Source organism: Hippopotamus amphibius, chromosome 10, assembly GCF_030028045.1.
Source record: "Hippopotamus amphibius kiboko isolate mHipAmp2 chromosome 10, mHipAmp2.hap2, whole genome shotgun sequence".
Lineage (NCBI taxonomy): Eukaryota > Metazoa > Chordata > Mammalia > Artiodactyla > Hippopotamidae > Hippopotamus > Hippopotamus amphibius.
In genome coordinates, this window is record NC_080195.1 from 47953229 (window position 1) to 47972074 (window position 18846).

The 18846-nt window shown below is 46.5% G+C and overlaps 1 protein-coding gene across 5 annotated transcripts in view; it reads right to left on the minus strand.

The window, feature by feature from the left end:
• Nucleotides 1-18846, minus strand: part of KALRN (kalirin RhoGEF kinase) — a 653746-nt gene that overhangs the window by 51090 nt on the left and 583810 nt on the right. For 4 of the 5 annotated variants that reach the window (XM_057696213.1, XM_057696214.1, XM_057696215.1 and 1 more), the window contains 2 exons: nt 17719-17823; nt 4628-4758 (listed from right to left, as the gene is read on the minus strand). In XM_057696213.1, the coding sequence (XP_057552196.1) occupies nt 4628-4758; nt 17719-17823 (236 nt within the window). The remainder of the gene's footprint in view (nt 1-4627; nt 4759-17718; nt 17824-18846) is intronic. The other variant, XM_057696219.1, reaches the window with a different exon arrangement.

Consider the following 18846-nt stretch of genomic DNA (forward strand, 5'->3'; position numbering starts at 1 on the left):
CCAGACAGCAGCAACAGCCAGAGAGCAATGCTCAAGGCCAGCGCCTATCTTTCTGTTCTTTCCGCCTCCTCCTCCCTCACTTGTAACTGAACAGTTGTATAGACACAAGGCAGAAGGAATAACAGCCACGCGAGCAAAACTCAGTTATGAAAGCTTCAGAGCCAAGGGATCAGCACGAGACTTTTCCTCCTTCATGTCAGCTCTGTTCTTTGCTTCACAAGAAGAGGAAGACATTTGTTTGATAAGCACCCTTTGGACCTCAGAGACACCATCATCAAGTGAAGCGTGTGAGATACAGAAGCTACAATTATTCAGACAGGTGTCCATGGTAACTGGCCTGCGAAATCCCCCGTCAAGGCCAGAAAGACTCCCTAATCACCACTTTCAGTGCGGCCACGTGCCACCCTCCACCAGATGTGGGACTGAACCGCTATAAGGACATTTACTCTCTTGGTTTCTTTTTTGTTAATGATTTCTTTCTCTTAGAGCACCTGCCTTTGTGCCAGTTGCTTCATCTGGCTTTTCTCGAGCTTCTGAGAAGGTAAGTACTGTAGTACCTCTAGTTTACGCAGATGAAAACGCTGAGGTGGTACTGCTCAAGATGACAACAGGAGAAGCAGAGCTGGGATTTGAACCCAGTTGTACAACAGTCCAAAGACTCTGCCCTTTCACTGCTGCCCACTGCCTGGTTAAACTACTCAGACTGGCTCTCGGGAGTCCCTGAGGCGTCAAACCCAAACACTTCTTTCTTTCTGTCCAGACAGTAAAGAGCTAGGCATAAAACACGTATGGCTGTGCACAGCAGCAGGGTAGTGTATGTGGCTTAATGGAGTCTGACTTGTATTATTTAAGTTTGAGGGGTTTAGCCTGGAGCCACACAACTACATTTTTGGCCCGAGTGGCAGAAGGGATCAAGTTCTAGGATGTCAAAGAGGGGCTCCAGCCCAAGGGTGGTAGCTGTTCTGAACCCAGGAAGCAAGGCCTCCGAAATTCTTGTTCCATGCAGCACAGAGAAGCCGAGTCCCCGGGCCCAGAGCCTCAGGGCGATGGGAAGGAGGCAAGAGGAACTCATGCTTCTTTATCAGCGTGCCCAGCACTTCCAACCAGCTCCCACCCCCTGATACACACAATTATGTGTTTCAGGCCACAGGAAGGAACCGGCAAGGCCAAATAAAAGCATTTAAATATATCTTTAGCATGGTCCACGTTACCGCTTGAAAGAAAGTGGTAAAAGAAAAACCACAGGAAAGTTAGAGTGGGAATTTGGGGCTAGAAGGGCGTTCTGGAGATGAAGTCCAGCTCTCTGGCTCTGGATGGCACTTCTTTCCTAGGCTACCTGCTGACACTGAAGGGTGTCCTGGGCTTTCCAGCCTCTAAGGAAGGGGATTGGACTAGGTGCTGCTAGTGGACCTAGCATCTCCTCCCTTGAAGAGCTGATGAAAAACACTTGGAGAGATAATGACATTAAAAGACATTCTGAAAAGGTACATAAAAGATGTAAACTACCTGCATCTCAAGGCAGTGCACAAATAATTGCCAAATAAATTGAACTGATAATAAAGCAGTTTTTTTCACGTTCAGTTCTTGTGAGTAAAGGTTATTTACAAAGTAAATGTTGGGCTTCCCTGGTGGCGCAGTGGTTAAGAATCTGCCTGCCAATGCAGGGGACACGGGTTTGAGCTCTGTTCCGGGAAGATCCCACATGCCACGGAGCAACTAAGCCCGTGTGCCATGACTACTGAGCCTGTGCTCTAGAGCCTGTGAGCCACAACTACTGAGCCCAAGTGCCACAAGTACTGAAGCCCGTGCGCCTACAGCTGGTGCTCCGCAAGAAGCCCCCGCAATAAGAAGCCCACGCACCACAACGAAGAGGAGCCCCTGTTCTCCGCAACTACAGAAAGCCCGTGCGCATCAACGAAGACCCAATGCAGCCAATAAATAAAAATAAATAAAAAAAATTAAAAACAAAAACAAAAAAACAAAGTCAATGTTATTCTTTGGTCCAACTAAACTTCTTTCAGCAATAGATCTGACCTGCTGCTGACCTCTACCCTTCACAGTGGTAGGGAATGGCTGGTCTTCCACAGAAAATCTCTAACAGTCTTTGCACTGGCTGTTCCCTGTGCTGAGAATGCTTTTCTTCCACGGCTCAAGGCTAATTCCTTACCTGCTTCTGGTCTTTGTGTAGACCCTTTAGTCAGAACCATTTAAAACTGCAGCATGGCCTCATCCGTACTCCTGATCTCCCTCACCACTTTTTCTTTTTTCCACCGCCTAACATACTATGTGATTTATCTTATATTTTGTTTCTTCTATGATTTCTCCCATTAGAATGTAAACTTGCCACGAGAGCATGGACTTTTCTTTTGTTGTTACTGTTTGTTCTACTCACTGATGTATGCCAAGCACTTGGTACACAATAGGTGTACAACAAATATTGGTTGAATAAATGAGGGCTAAAACTTGAAGATAATTAAGTCCATTCTTGGCTTTGTTCTTCTCCTGGACAAACAACCATCTGTTTTCATGTTTTCTGCACGGAGCTCCCATTTAACCCTTTAAGGTCTTACTGGATTGAGTCTCAGTTCTCTATCCTCCTCAGCCTCCAGCCTCACGCGGTGTTTACAACTAAACACCTACACATCCTCACTTTCATCGTGGCCATAAATTATAGCAGAATAAGGGCAACGTACAGTAAAAGGAGTGAGTCATTCTAACAGCTGGGTTTTCGGAACAGTGCAGGATGTGGAGAGATGCGGAGTTGGGTGAAAGAGTGAGAAGGGGGGAAGAAATGAGTAAGGTAGGTAAAAGAGGCAACAAACTTTTGCCTCTTGGAGGAAAATTAGACAGTGTCATGACAATGGCTTAACTGTCTGTTTACAGGCCCGTTTACAAGAGTAGTGATAGGCCTTGCCAAGGAACACCTGTCACCTCAAAGGTCACCTTCATATAAGCTTTCACCTTCTTGATACAAGTTTTGCTTTGGCTCGACAAGACTGGAATATCAGCTCTAACCCTGCCTCCTCCTATGTAAAAACAGCCTGAAAAGATAAGAAGAATCAGCATTGTATAAGTCCTAAGAAATTTCCCTTTGGGGATGGTATTTCTTTACCTCTATTCTATTCTTGGGGTTCCCCTGGGCACCCACAAAGTTAAGGGGGTAAATATGGAACCAGAGCACTTACATGCCACTTGCTTATTTCCACTAGGAGGTGACAGCCCTGCTCTGGGGCCAGGCCCTGGCAGTGATGTTTCCTAGGATACAGTCATAAATGGTCACTTTGCCTATTTCCAGGCAACAGAAGGACTGGCCTCATTTATTTTTGCTGATCTTCATGTCTATAACCAGGCTAAAGGGGGGACGAATTTGAGGGAGACTGGCAGGCTAATGAGCAACAGGGAGGGACCTTTCCCGCCTGCAGATCCTGTCCTTACTGTGCTTACCATCTCTCACACATCAAGCTATGTTGAAGACCCATCAGCAGCTCTGCATCCAACACAGAGTCAAACCCTGAAGAGGAAAACTGAAGTTGTGGAGGGATTGTGGTTTTGCTTTAATGGTATCACTATCTTTGTAATCAAATCAAGTAAGAGAAGACTGACTTCACATCAGGGTAGTAACTCAATCCCTGCATAACATATCGGTTCTCGTGAAGTGGAATGCAATGTGAATTGTATTTACCCCTAACCATTAAAGAAGTAAAGAAGTTCTCCTGAAACCCAGCCCACAGTGAGATGTCAGATAAAGACAAATACTGTATGATATCACATATATGTAGAACCTAAAAAATACAATAAACTGGTGAGTATAACAAAAAGGAGACAGCCTCACAGATACAGGGAACAAACCAGTGGTTACCGGTGCGGGGGGGGGGGGCAAAATAGGGGGAGGGGATTAAGAGATACAAACTATTATGCATAAAATAAGCCGCAAGAATATGTTGTACAGCACAGGGACTATAGCCAGTATTTTATAACAACTATAAATGGAATATAACCTTTAAAAATTGTGAATAACTGTTGTACACCTGTAACTTATGTAATATTATACATCAACTACAGCTCAATAAAAAAACTGGGTTGTAAAAAAAAAAAGACAAAAAATAAAAAACAAATATCACTATAAAAAATATGTTTTTTTAAATAAATAAAACCTCTGGAGAAGGGGTGGAGCTAGAACCCAGCCTGATAGCCCAACAGCTCCCTTTTCCTGCATGTGACTTTCCTACATCTGGGGAAACGTTCCCTCAGAGGAAACTCCATCAGACTTTCTACCATGGATTCTTTGATATGGGGCCACAGTAATGGTCCCATAGTTCCCAGACCTTCGTTGTTTTCTTTTTATCAGCATGTTTTAAATTCCTAACAGGCCTTGGTTATAACCACCCTTTGTCGGTAAGAGCCCCTATCTCAGAAAATATTTCAGCTGAAAACTCTTAAAGTCGGTGCCAAACAGCTCCTTGCTGATCAGTGCCACACTGTACAGACCAGTCACCTTTACTCAGAATGAATGATACCAATGGAAACACAAGGTGGGGAATCCTAGTTCTCCCCAAACTTCCCGGGACCCCCGTTCCTTGCCCACTGCACACACGTGCACCAGGCTGGCGTCTGGGGAAGCACTTACATCCTGCCTCTCAGGGCCTTGGCTTTCTGCTCTTCTTCCAGGTTTCTAGGAGGTGTGGGTGGGGTCATGCCCTCATTCAGGCAGCCTGTGGCGTCTTTCAGGCTTCCCCGGTAGGAGCCTCCTTCCAGACTCTGAAAAGAGAAGAATAAACAGCCTTAGAGAAGTGTACGTGGGAGAGTTGTATGCAAGTCCCCGTGTCCCCCCAGCCCAGCCACAGCCAACTTGGTAGATCAGCAACCAGGGCTGTCCTCACTGAACCTCAGCGAAGCACCAGGAGGCCAGAGATGCCATCTTCTCAGGCAATCAGGATGTACTCGGCATCAGGGGCTGCCAATTTCCCAGACGTAATGAACACTGTCAAAGTGACTGATTCAGAGGTAAAGCTAATTATCGCAATTCTACACCAAACAAGCAGTGAGGAAAGAAAATCAACCACAGGACCACCAAACGCGACTTGACGAGGGGAGAATAGTGATAGGAGAATTTGTTCTATAAAATCACGTTTGTTAAATCAGCTACGATTTTCTTTAAAGAGGCCAATGAGATGTAGACAAGAAGAGGTAAACAGATTTAGCCTTTTCTAAAAACATCTTTGCTAAGGTTATTTACCAAGGGCTTTCTTTATTGATTGATCCTTTCATCTCTTTTAATTAAGGTGCTGCAGGACTAAGAAACAAGTTAAAGGGATTAATATGTTACTCTAGAAAGAGCTAAGGGTAAAGGATTCTAATCTCAGATCTGCCAGTCCCTGGATGATCTAGAGACAGCTAAAATCATTCCATGCTTCAGTTTTTCTCAATCTTCAAAATGGGTCTCTCCTTTCTACAGATTCTTATGGAACAGTCAGATACAATAGGTGTACAACCCCTTGAAAAATCTAAAATGCTCTACAATGGTGAGTTTCCCCTGCTGCCCCCATGGATGGAACTATTAACAATAAGGATGCTAAAAAATGGAGTCAATCTTAACATTTTAATGAATGCTGTAGAAGAAACAGCACACAGTGACACTTAGCATTTCATTATGTAAACTGGCAGAAACCATGTGGATAAATAGTAAGACTGGAGACCAAGGCTAAGGTGGGCAATTGAAGACAAATATGGGAAAGTCATCCAAACCACCCACACAAAGCAACTGTCTACTACAGCCCCTGTTGCCGGCAAAGCAAGGCTTTACTTCAGCAGCCTTTGAAAACATCAGCCCTAAGGTTAAAGGCACAAAGATCAAGAAGTGTCTCCAAAGGTAGCAGGAACAAAAGACTTCAGTATGGTCTTCAACAACCCACACGTAGAGTATCTGTCATAAACTCACTTAGCTGCTGTATTTCAACATAGGCTGAAGAGCGGTAGGAAAAGTCCAGGTAAGTGAAACAAAAAGTGAATGAGGGGACCAATGGGCCATTATATGAGAACACGTGGGGATTATTAGAATTGGAGGCTGAAAAGCTTAAAGCTGAGAAGAGATGTCAACCTTCTTTTCGCGTACTCCACCCCCAAGTCAACAGCCTGTGCTGAGGGCCAACATGGTTTGTTACCAACACTAGACCCAGCATTAAGGGGACAGGGTCTTCAAGCCCGAGAGAGAGCTTCTTTTAACTTGACGTGAAGCTATTTCACAGACCAAGTGATCAACCACGGAAGCTGCCATCCAAAGACGCAGCCTAGGCTAAAAATACAGAAAGGTCAGGAAAAGTTTAGCTAAATTTATAGATTCAGGATCTGTAACCAGTTATTAAGGAAATGAGTGTCTGGTGCTGAGGCTTGACAAGCCACTGGACAGGCTTTCCAACGACACGTGACATGTCCCCCGGTGCCACCACCAGAGACAGGCTCCCCAGGCAGATGGACCCAGCTGGTGACTGATCTGACTACACGCCTTTTACTTCCCCTCCCCGTCCCCACTGTCCTGTTGCAGCCTTTGTTCTGTAGCTTGCTGGCTGGCACAGTGCTGGCTGCAAGGCCTGGGAAATGGGCTTACAGCTCTGCTACGAGCCCCTTCCATCCATCTTAGTGTGGTCCACTCTCACCTCTCCTACAGAGTGAGGGACACCTGAGGCATCTGAAGTGTCACACAGGGAAGTATGTCCCATCTCCTCGTGCCTGACCTGTTACATGAGCAAAAGAGCCCAAGTTATTTCTGGGGAAGGACTCTCTGGGATGGAGTGAAGGAAAGCAGAGAAAGTGAGAGAGGAAGAAGAGGAAAATACAAGGTCTGGCTAACTGTATGATGGGTAATCTGTCTCCAATCATGGCACTGGCTATAAATACTTATAATAATTCAAGAGCGAGTCTCTCCGAGGACCTGGCTATCTGTGCTAGGGTTGGGACACAGGGTCCCAGCCAAGGGCAACTATGGGTGACCTGCGATTGTCTGTGCTGCTCCTTGGGGGACATGGGCAGTGGTGGCTGGTTGAGGAGTGGTGGACTCCTGCCCTGTTTGGGGCTCAGGCTCAATAGACAAAGGAAAAGCTGTGCAAAGGAGGAAGCAACAAGTGTTGCAAATGGTTGCTCCTAGAGCTGGTGCCAGGGCAGGGAACAGAAACGCAAAAAGGATTCAAAAAAGTAGATCAGGTATGGAGGAAGGCTACTGCCACAATAAAAATGAACACATCTCCTGTCAGCTCAATCTTGGACCACACAGCCATAAAATGCCCTTCCTCTGGGCTCCTATAAGCGCCCTTTACATACCCCTGAACAGCATTTATGACACAGTGCTGTGACTGATTTGTTTGTACTTAAGCAAATATTTATTGTGCTTCCACTACATGCTGAATATTTGCAAAGTGCTGGAGAAATGAAGATGGATAAGATATGGTTCCCTGCCCACCAAAATCTATGCTACAATGGCCCTTCTTCTAGACGGGAGGTGTACCATGGGGAGGACGGAAAAAAGGAGCAGGCAGCTCTATGGTGGGGGAGAGAGGGAAGGGAAAGGATTAATGGAAGAGGCAACGCTTGAACTGAGTACTGAGAAATGGAAAGGATTTCACTGGATACACCAATGGGAGGACGATCCAGACAGAGGAGCACTTGAGTAAAGGATCGAACTGAGAAATGACACAGGGTAGCCTGGGAGGCTGAAAGCCACCTGGTATATGCAGGATATAGTGTGAAGTGAGGGGAGAGGCGGATTAGCAAGTATCTGTGTGTTATGTAAGTTGGGGGGAGTGGGTACGAGGGAAAGAAGAAGTAGCGAGTGAAGCAGACAGCCTTGGAGAAGGTGAAGCCTTGTGAGTAGCATACAATCTGCAAAAAACCCAAATCACTATGCTGAACACCTGAAACTAACACAAGATTGTAAATCAACTGTAACTCAATTAGAAAAAAAAAGTAGAGACTTTACCTTCTAGGAACCAATGATAGGAGAATTTTAAGCAGGGAAGTAACATGATTGGATTTAAGTTTTAGAAAGAATAGTCTTAATGCTCCTAAGAGCTTTCATGACTTGAGAAAATGTCTCTGATATGACAGTAAAGGAAAACAGGACTTAAGTTTCATATACTCTGTGATTAGCTACATTATTTTAAAAATATATCTAAATTTCAACACTGAATATGTTTAGATGTTATTACAAGATATAATTTGTGTTTACTCTTGTCATTTTTCCAATTTTTCTTGGATTACCATATAATGCTTTTATTAATCAGAAAAGAACTATTAAACATTTTTTTAAAAAAGGAAAAATGAAAGAAAAGTAAGATCCCTCTGGCAGTCACGTGAAGAGATGTCAGGCTGAAATCGTTGCAACGGTCCAGGAAGGAGAGGATTTTGAGCACCAATCCTAGACTGGGAGCTCCATTAAGGAAGGTTCTGTGCTGGCAGGATTGGCACATAGTAGGACTCCAAGAATTTACTGAATGAAACTCAATAAAGAGTTTATACGAAACTCTTCCGGAGAGGTCAAAGCTCATCTGATAAAACAGGTAAGGGGGGACTTCTCTGGTGGCCCAAATTTGTATAAAAATCCCTTGACAAAAAGTATTAGATTAGTCATTCCCACGCAAATTGGGAGCAGGGGTAGGGAAGACATAAAATAATACACATGTCTATTATAAAAGTAGTAGAAAAACTGAAGTTTGGATTTTCCAGGCAAATGGCAATACAGGTTTGTGACTTTGGGCTAAAAGTTTTTGATGGAAATCTAAACCATTCTATTTTAACAAGCCCAGAAATCTTTTCCACAGGGGGATGCCAGAGGAACTAAGTTCCTGACAGCATACATCTCCACAATGGATATGATTCCTCCCTCTGGATGACGAACTTCTTTACCTTTGACAAAGCAAGCTGAGTTATCTAAAGGAGAGCAAAGCACACACACAAATGCAGCCCGGCCCTGGCCGTGCTCTGTGGCCCGCAGGCTGACCTAGGGAGGTGCATGCTATCAAAGTAGGAGAACCAGAGGGCAGGAAGTCTTGCTGAAGCAGGTAAGACTAATTCTCAGGATGCCAGGCCACCAGGTAGACCAAACAAGAGCTCAGTCCTGGCCAGTCCCTTCCCTAAAGATGGAAGATTTTCAGCCAAGGGTCCATCAGTGCCACCCAGAGCCCAGTGAACCACTGTGATGTGCCCCCTGAGGACAGGAGCTCAGGAAGGAGGCTTTCTTTCTAGAGGCCTAGTCTTTCATCTCAGGCAGGTGGTAGAATCCTGGGCTATTTAAAAACACAGGGGGTTCCCACACGGCCAGGAAGCTCTTGCTTCTCAAACTTGAGGAATAAAACCAAATCACATAGGTTGTTAAGCTATTATCCTGCAACATTCACCCAACCACCGAACTAGTGACTGACAAATACTGTGTCCTTGTGTTCAGGGTGTGACTACAGAAGATAAAGTATGACTGGTTCCCCTTCCCTGCCCTTCACAATGCAAATGCTGTGGCTGGCTAAGAGCTAAGTTTGTGGGATGCTCACTTATCAGTTTACAAAGTGTATTCACGTCTTACTCAGTCTTCAACGTAACTGAGATTAGATTCAAGTGAACAGAATCATCATTGTTGATGAATGAGATAAGAGAGAGGCCGGAGTAGATTAAGTACCTTGCCCAGGGCTATACAATAAGCAGCAGAGGCAGGACGAACATCTAGGTCTTCTGGTTGCTTACACACTAAGCACCAGCACAGCCAGCCCCTACGTCTAGGAAAAACTTTACTAAAAATCACATGGGAAAAGCAGGGGGAGCCTCAGTCCTGGCTTAGAGTTAAAGACAGTACCCTGGTATAAAATGCAGAGAAAGTATCTGAGCCCTTTCTGCGGGGAGGTGGGTCCGCATGCTCTCCTGGCAAACAAAAGCGCTGATTAAAGACCAAGGCTGGCAGGTGAGACCTCAGAAGCACCCATTAATGTTAAGGGGGACTTGCCAAAGGAGTTTCCGGGGGTCTTTGGGGTTTTATCTGCACTGCAGATGAGTGGGGAACCCCTGTCCTGGTCCCCTAACAGCAGCTCTCCGGCAGCAGAGATGACAACTCCTGGAGGCTGTAGCCCTGATGAAGCCATGACCACGTGACCGTAAAGCACTAAGCGCAGCTTTGGGACTCAGGGGCACGAGGGACCTCATGGCTTCTGGGTGGAGCTTGCGGGACAAGTTTTTTTTTTTTTTTGGCTGAGAAAGCAAGAGGCTTTATTGGAAAGGGGCACCCAGGCGGAGAGCAGCAGCGTGAGGGAACCCAGAACAGCTCTGCCACGTGGCCTGAAGTCTCAGGTTTTATGGTAACAGGGTCAGTTTTTGGGTTGTCTCTGGCCAATCATTCTGACTCAGGGTCCTGCCTGGAAATGATTTCTAACTACAGCATTTAGTGTCATCTCTTGAGCAACCAAAAAAGAGAGCAGAAAGAATCTAAGCCCTAAATATAAAAGTCCAAGTACACTGGATACTCCTGTAACATTTCCAGACTCTGTAAATTGGGAAGCGCCTTATACGTTCTCCTTACACTGAGCTAATTTCCACCCACAGGTTCTGCCCTCCGCAGCAACCAAGAGTGAGACCAGCCCTTCTTCCCCACAGCCGTGCTCAATTATCAGAAGAAGCTTTTGTGTGTCTTCTCTCTCCTAACTTCTCCGCATTCTTAACCTCTGTTTCTGCAACTCTCCTTCAAAAGACATGGACCAGAATGGACTGGAGGACATGGGGTTGGGGAGGCGAGGGGCAAAGGGGAAGCTGGGACAAAGTGAGAGAGTAGCACAGACATATATACACTACCAACTGTAAAACAGATAGCTAGTGGGAAGCTGCTGTATAACAAAGGGAGATCAACTCGATGATGGGTGATGCCTTAGAGGGCCAGGACAGGGAGGGTAAGAGGGAGTTGCGGGAGGGAGGGGATATGGGGATATATGTATAAATACAGCTGATTCACTTTGGTGTACCTCAAAAGCTGGTACAAGAGTGTAAAGCAATTATATTCTAATAAAGAGCTTAAAAAAAAAAAAAGACATGGACAACATGGTACTGGTTATCTCCTCCAGAGCCCTTCCACTGAGCTCAAGAACAGTTTAGAATGCCACGTCCAGAACCTGATGCATGACACACACAATCCACGACAGGCATGGTCTGAAGAGCTTTGTGTACAATGGGGCTATTACGCCCCTGGATCTGTACACTGTACTTTCATTAACCCAGCCTAAGGCCACACTGGTTATTTTGGCAGCTGGCACACTGTTGGACTTACAGTCAAATAAAAACTCCAGAACTTTGTTCCAGGCTCTAGATCCTATCCTCTTCTATGCTAGAGAGCTCATGAGGAATAGGCCTACCAGGCTCAGAGGTGAAGACGCATCTCCGTACGCTCAAATATGGCTGAGGAAAGAACCACCTGTGGTGCTCTATCACGTCCCCACAGTGGGTACGTATTGGGACGGGAAGAAAGAGAAAGTAGAGGAAAGGAGAAAGGATGGAATTTTGGTTAGAAGATTCTGAGAAATCAAATCGCTGCTCTTGCATTCCTGTCAATGACACAGGCTTGGTTTTATATGTTTGGCCAAAGAAACCTCTATAATTGTGGGTTCACTGCAGATCCGCAAGAAGTAGCTATTGGCGGAAAAAGAAGTTAAAGCCCTTACTGTGGTAAAATCACCACCAAAAGGCCACTCATCCAAAAGCCATTTGTAGAGAGCCTGTTATAGCATCAATCAACTCCAACATGATCCTATACGCCCTCTGCTCTGGGACACTTGGTCTAATGGGACTTCTCAGCATCTGTACCACGTGTTTAACACCTGACTCATGGATCACACAAACTAGAGGCCTGTAGCAGCTCCCAACAGCAGCAGTAGAAAAATGGTAATCCAAAATATGAAAAATACAGACTTTTGGAAACAAGTGTACTGATCTAAGTGTAAAAGACTCGTATATACTCATACAAGGAGGAGAAACTAATGTCCGAAATGACTAATCATCTAGCTGTGGAGGTAAGCTGCAAATGAAAAGATGAAGATATTTTAACAACTAACACAATGGGACCATTTAAGAGCTGTCCCAGGCAGCGTGTGGCTTACACAGAAGCTTCTGTGGGACTGCAGAAGACATCTGGCCTGGGCTGGCCAGGAAAGCCCTCGTGGAGAGATGAGATTTGAGTGGCACCTTGAGGGGCTGTTATACTTGAGACAAGCAAAACTAAGAAGGAGATAATTCCAGAGAAGTGGGGTGGTATGAACAGAAACCTGGGGGGGAGGAAAGACAAATGCATGTTTGGGGACAGTGAAGAAAACAATTTAGCTGGAGCTGAGTTCATCAACCAGAGTAATACATGGATGTCAGAAAGGCAGGTTGGAGAACAGACTGCAGAACATTAGACTACTGGGTAAGCGTGGACTTTACAGGCCAGGGACTTCCAAACTTTGATTATATACTTCTATTAGTAAACACAATTTTGGCTATGCACTCCCAAAACATGTAACTTATTTATAAATTATATTTCTGTATTCTTGTACACAAAAACATTTTAAAATGATAAGTTAAAGAGATTCTAATATTTTCTTCCAGCACCTCAAAAAACCATCTTGTGTACCTCGAGGCACCCCCACATTGGAGAGCACTGTCGTGTAGGCAAGAGGGAGGCAGGGAGCCCCCACTGAGGAGGGAGGCAATCAGGGGTGGGGGTAGAGGCTAGGAGGCAGATGGTGGGGAGAGGATTAAGCAATGGCTATTCTGGGCATGAGGTCAGGGCCCGTGCTCAGGTGGTGAAAGAGAAAATGCAAAAAAAAGGATGATTTTTTAAGGAAAAAATATTTAATGGTTATTTGGAGAATGAAGAGGGCGTATGGAGGTAAGTGAGGAGTAGTCAGGGAAACAAGCTTTGAGAAGTCAATGCAGTGCCCACGAGAGCACTCAACTCCCCCTGCCCCCACCGTGGGACAGGGAGAGGTGGCAGGAAAAGGGCCACCTTCAGGGATTTGACACTAGCACTAACAATGAAAGCTAAATTTTGTTTTTTAATTAGTAAGGAACATTAGAAAGAAAAGAAGAAAGTCATATGTGTTAAATTTCACTGGTCCTCTGTAAGCCGGGATATTTGAAAAGGAGTTACTGTAATCAAAATTGTGATCAGGCAGCTTTCCCTAGAAAGCGTCCAACACTTTCCAAGTGGAGAAGGCTTTCAACGGCAGTGACAGACAGGAATGCCCAACAGAAGTCTGGCAGGAGCACAGACACTTATCCTAATGAGAGTTGCAGGAAAAACCAAATGAGTGACATGGATGAGAGCAAAGGAGAGGAAAATGCTTCAAGTTGCCATCCTGTTGTGACACACTCAAATGTAAAAATATGGGAGGAGAGGACAGCCCTGCTCAAATGAGCTATCCAAAAGGGAGTTCCTTCACCGGCATCATGCCAAAAGCCTGAATGAGCTCAGACTTACCACCCTTCCCTGCAACAGTCTGATTTGTCCATGAGATGGCCACAAGCTAGACCAGTTTTCAGTGGTGTACATTCACGATGGGGAGATGCACCGCCTCCCTTAATTTCTTGTGATGAGGTGTCCACACACTTTTGCCCATTCCGCTTTATCATCAGCAAGACTTCTATCATTTTGCAAGACTGTGCAAGCTAGAAGACTGTCTGAGGTGCCCAAATAAAATTACCCAGTGCTTTCAAAGATCCAACCCATGTTCTGTGTCTCAGCAGCAAAGCTGGCTTCAGGCTGACCAGACGCACGTCAGTCACTGTGCAGATGCCAGTTCCCTGCAGCCCAGTGGAGCAGACTTACAGGGAGGCTATTTTGTCCTGGATACTTTTCACCTTTATCAACGTCACAATCCCAAGAGGACCTGGTAATTGCCCACGTGCATTCCCAAACAAAGCCAAAAAGGACTCCGGGGTGCAGCTTTTTAGAAACCATCACTAGTTGGAAACAATCCTACAGGAGCAACGGGGACAGGTGCAAAGGAGAACAGGCAGATCGAGGTCAGGCCCAGGGAGCTGCACAGAGGTGAAACACGCAGAACTGCCTCCAGGACCCCCACTTACCAGCTTGTTTTTGACCAACTGTTCTATTGCACTGACAAGGTCTGCAGCAGTAGGTACTTCGGTGGAAGCCTGCCGGGCTGCTAGCAAAGAGGAGGACTGCAAGACATTGAGCAGCAAAGGAAAAGCAGATTAGCGAGGAATGAGGAATAGCGATTAGGAAGTGACACAGCAGGTCCAAAGCTCGAGGCTGGCAAGGGGGGCAAGCTCTATGTTTAGAGGGAAGAGATGACAGAGGGAGACAGGGGGTAGTGGGGGTGTGGGGCCAGCCTGCATGACCCCTTGTCAGGAGTTCTGGCCAGCAGCAAAGCAGGGGTGGGACGAGGCTCTTTTCAGTCAGGCCTCCAGAGGAGCTGAGGGGAGGGGTCACTGAGTTCCCAGGATGCCAACAGGGAAGGGCTGGGCCCACTGACAGCAACAGGGAGGGGGTGGACAGTACTCTGGCCACTACAGGGCTGCCCACTGCTGTTCCTGGAAATGAGGGGTCAATAAATCTAGCCTCGAATGTGTCCAAAGGAGAGAAACTGTCCTTGCTTTACATAGATGTAGATCTTCAGTATAGGTTGTCACTGTGAGTCAAGCAGAAATGCTAGGGGCAGGGCACTTGGAGACCAGAGACTGCCTCCCCATTCACACACACACACACTCACACACACACACACTCTCACACTCACTCACACACACACACACACTCACACACACACACTCACACACATTCACACTCACACACACTCACACACACACACTCACACACATTCACACTCACACACACTCACACACACACTCACACACACTCACACACACACACACTCACTCGCTCCTCCACAAACACAGCTGTTTCTGGTAAGGCCCCCGAACTGAAACACTAGGGAAGTAATAAAGGGCTTCAGCAGCACCTGTGCATCTTGTGCTGCAGCAACCAGGGACTAGCTTGTTCACGGTGAAAGGAGGCTCAAGCCCAGGGCCTTCCTCGCCCCCTCACACCAGCAATGAGGGCTGGTCCATGGGACTGTTTGGTCAACGGTTTGGGAACTCCTGCTCACGGAGGAATGGTGTTTTGTTTTTTGGGTTTTTTTTTCTTCCTTCTACTACTTGAGAAGAGATTGGGAGAGACATGGTTAACCCTACATGCACGTGCAAGGCTTTAACCCACCCCAGGATGCAGGGGCATAGTGACTGTGGGAGTAGAAAGCTGAACATCCTGGCTGGGCTCTGGCTTTAAGTTTGTCCCTTAAGTTATGGGGAAAGAGTTTCAAAAAGGAAGCTTCCTGTTGTCTAATCTAAGACTTACTTTAGGTCTTTGCTTCTGAGATGGGCTAAAAAAATCAAATGAATGTAATTAAGAGAGAGCAACACTCTTTTCCTGGGGAAAGGAGGAAAAGTGCTTAAGTCTCTTTGGAAATCCAAGTTATCTACTTTCTGATCTAGTAATCGTACCCCTGGGGAACTTATTCCAAGGACCGAAATGAAAAGAACAAATGCTGTATGTACCACGTGATCTTGCAGCAGTATCACCCAGAGTGGCAAAAACTGGAAGCAGCCCAGGAGATCCCCAAACAGGCTGGTCAAGCCAATTATGATACGTCAGATAAGTGAAATACTCCTCAGTTATTAAAATTACAGTTATAAAGGTAAAATTAATAAGATTTTAGGAAATCAATATTATTAATATTTAATTTTGTAAATATTAAAAATATAAGACACTGAGCACATCATATGCCTATTATAATCATAAAAATGAAACACATGTATATGAACAAATAGAAGTAAACATGGAGAATTAAAGTAATCGCATAACACTAGAACAGGTGAACTTTTAAAAGTCCCTTTTACACCGCTGTAAAAATTATTTTAATAAATCCAACTCCATTTGCTAGAAATTCTGAAGCTCATCCCACTCCCAAGTATTCCAGGAAACACAGACGTTCAGAAATCAAACAGCAGGACTGAGGAGATCCACATGTCTAAAAAGGGGCTAATGCCATCTTCCCTAAACCTGGTTAAGAAAAGGGCTACAGAGATATCTGGGGGTAAGTCCACAACCTCAGTTAAAAATTATCCAGAAACAACATAACATCCTTTCCCCAAAACAAACCGTGTCTGAGGGACTTCGAGGGGGGAGGGTTTGTGACCTTCGCTTATCTCATGTAAGCTGGCACCTCCCTGCGGAGGGCCGTGTGGGGTGGCAGATAATGTGACCTGAGCGCCCTGCTCCCCCCAAACTGTCACTGTTTCTAAAACACCTTACAATAGGCCTCTGGGAACACAGCAGGTGGGGTCCCGTTCCCATCTCAAGGTGAAGTGCAGGCATGTCTGCCTGTGGGAAGCCAGGACAGGCGTCATGCCACCCTTCCTCTACTTCTCTTCTCTACTTCCCAGCAGTCCAGGGTCAGCGCCGGCCCTGGAGACCAGCACCACCAACGCCACCCCAGGAGGGGCCGTAACGGTGCGCTGGTCATGGGGAGTCACAGAGGGGGACAGCGGCCGCGTCTTCGTCATGGGCCTGTCCCTGGAAAAGGTCCCTCTAGCTCAGCACAGAGGAAGACCCCCACTAATGTGTGGGGGCCACGGATCCAGATGCAAAGCCTAAGGACTTCAAACAAGATCTGGGACATCCGCAGAAACACCAAGGCAACTGCGCACAGTACTTCCGGAACTGTCTCCCGGGTGGGGTGCTGAAGGTTGCTCCCTGCCCGCGCAGGCTGGGCCCACCACCTCAGAGGGGCTGCTGACTGCAAGGCGGAGCACTGGAGAGCAAAGGAGACCCCGGGGGGCACAGCAACCACCCGCAGCAGCAGCACAATAAACACCGCTCCGGAAAGCAAATGCAAAGCACGATCAAAACCCGAAAGCACCGCCTCAGCCCTGGTACCTTCCAGGGCAACAAGGCTGAGAGAGGCAAGGCAGACACAATGGAGGGAGAGCCCGGTTAGTGAGGAAGCCAGTGACGGAGGGCACGACGGACGCAGAGGGCCCGCCCGAGCCTCAGCTCCGCCTCCGCTCCAGAACCATCGGGACCACCACCCTGGGCTCAGGGGCTTGGTGCACGTTCAAGTTCTGGACACCAGCGCGTCTCTGCAAGCCAGTGAGCCAGGGGATTTTGCAAATCAAAGAACTGGGGCCACCCGGCATGTTAGGTTTGTCCACCTTTGACAAAACCTTGCTTTGGCAGCATCTCCGTCCCTCCTGCGGTGTTTGCACTGGGCTTGACCGGAAGTTACCACGATTTGGATTTTAGAGTTGAGGCTGAGGAAAATAATCAACTAAAACACTGGTTGAACAGTCTGGTACAACAAAATAATCATGATCTAGCACCACCTTGGGCTCCTCTCTGCGACAATAGTTCTTTTTGGGATCTGCTGCTTCCGAAGACAGAGCCATTACCCTTCATCAACAGGACGAGATACAAGACAGATTCCCCCTTGGAGAATTTTACACCCACCCCTATACTGCCCAGAATGAAGTCAGACCTCCAGGGCTGGGGAAGGGGACCCCTACCCAACACAGACAGAATCTGCAACACCTTGCATTCACGCGGCATGAGAAATAACAAGGGAGAGTGTGACGACCCCCACCACGCACGCAAAAAGAAATCACGTGTTTTACACACGGCTCTCCCAGGGGAGAAGGAAGTCCTACCATCTCGTCCTGCGCAGGGTCGTTGTCAAAGATCTTCATAGGCGGAGGGAGGGGTGTGTGTGACTCTTCATCTGGCTCATCTTCACCCCAACCCTTCTTGCTCTTCTAGAACAAAAGGGCAGCATTACTCATTGTTTCCTAGAGGTAAAGATGCCAATTGATTCAGGACTTGGGATTTTTTAAAAAGAAACATATGAGATACCCTCCTCTCTCAACACACTCCTATTTTTCCAGTTTCAGGGTCCTCTTGCGTGGAATGGGCACACCTGCTTCTCTCAAAGGACAATGAGAACCAAATGGTGGAAACACACACACACACACACACACACACACACACACACACACACGAAAAACATCCACCTTATCGACTAGGCAGGAAAAGAGAAGGCTGAGAGAGTGGTCGGAGAGAAATTAACTTTTTAAGTTTATGAAGGACTCTTAAACTACAATCTAAATGTCACCAGGCTCTACTGCCATTCTCAGAGGGAGAAAAGGCACACAGCATAAAACTACAAACAGAGTCTGGTTTCACATCAGGAAGAATTTCTTAGCCGTGTCAATGACTAGAGCAGGTTAGTTTGTCAGATAAAAGAGTTATGCCATCCCCCAACCAACTACCCACTACATTTTGATCACAGAATCCCATCTTTGAAAGGTCATTTCTCAGTCTGACCTTTCGGCCAACACGGGTCTCTGTGACTGTTATGTGAGGTCATACAGTCTCCCAAACCTTTCCAGTACGGGTGTTGATTTGTTTTCATGAAGCCCCATTTCATCACTGATTGAGCCCCCATTAAAGGCTGCAACCTTGCCTACTGTAAACCTCCGCCTGTCAATCATGTGTCTCCCCTCTGGAGCAACCAGGAGTTATCTACTCCCTTCTATACGTGGCACTGCTCAACACACTCAAAAACAGCCATAATCTCCCAAGACAGTCTTCTGTTTTCCAAGTGAAATGATCTCCATCCTTTTACTCTTATTGTAAATATGCCTCGCAGGCTTAATGCAGTCTTTAGTAGAGGCTGGAGACCTGGTGACCAGCTGGCTCCCTGTGGGCCCAGACACCCACCTCCAAATCTGGCAAAATGCTGGATATTCTAGGTGCCAGTCAGTCTCTAAACCAGTCAC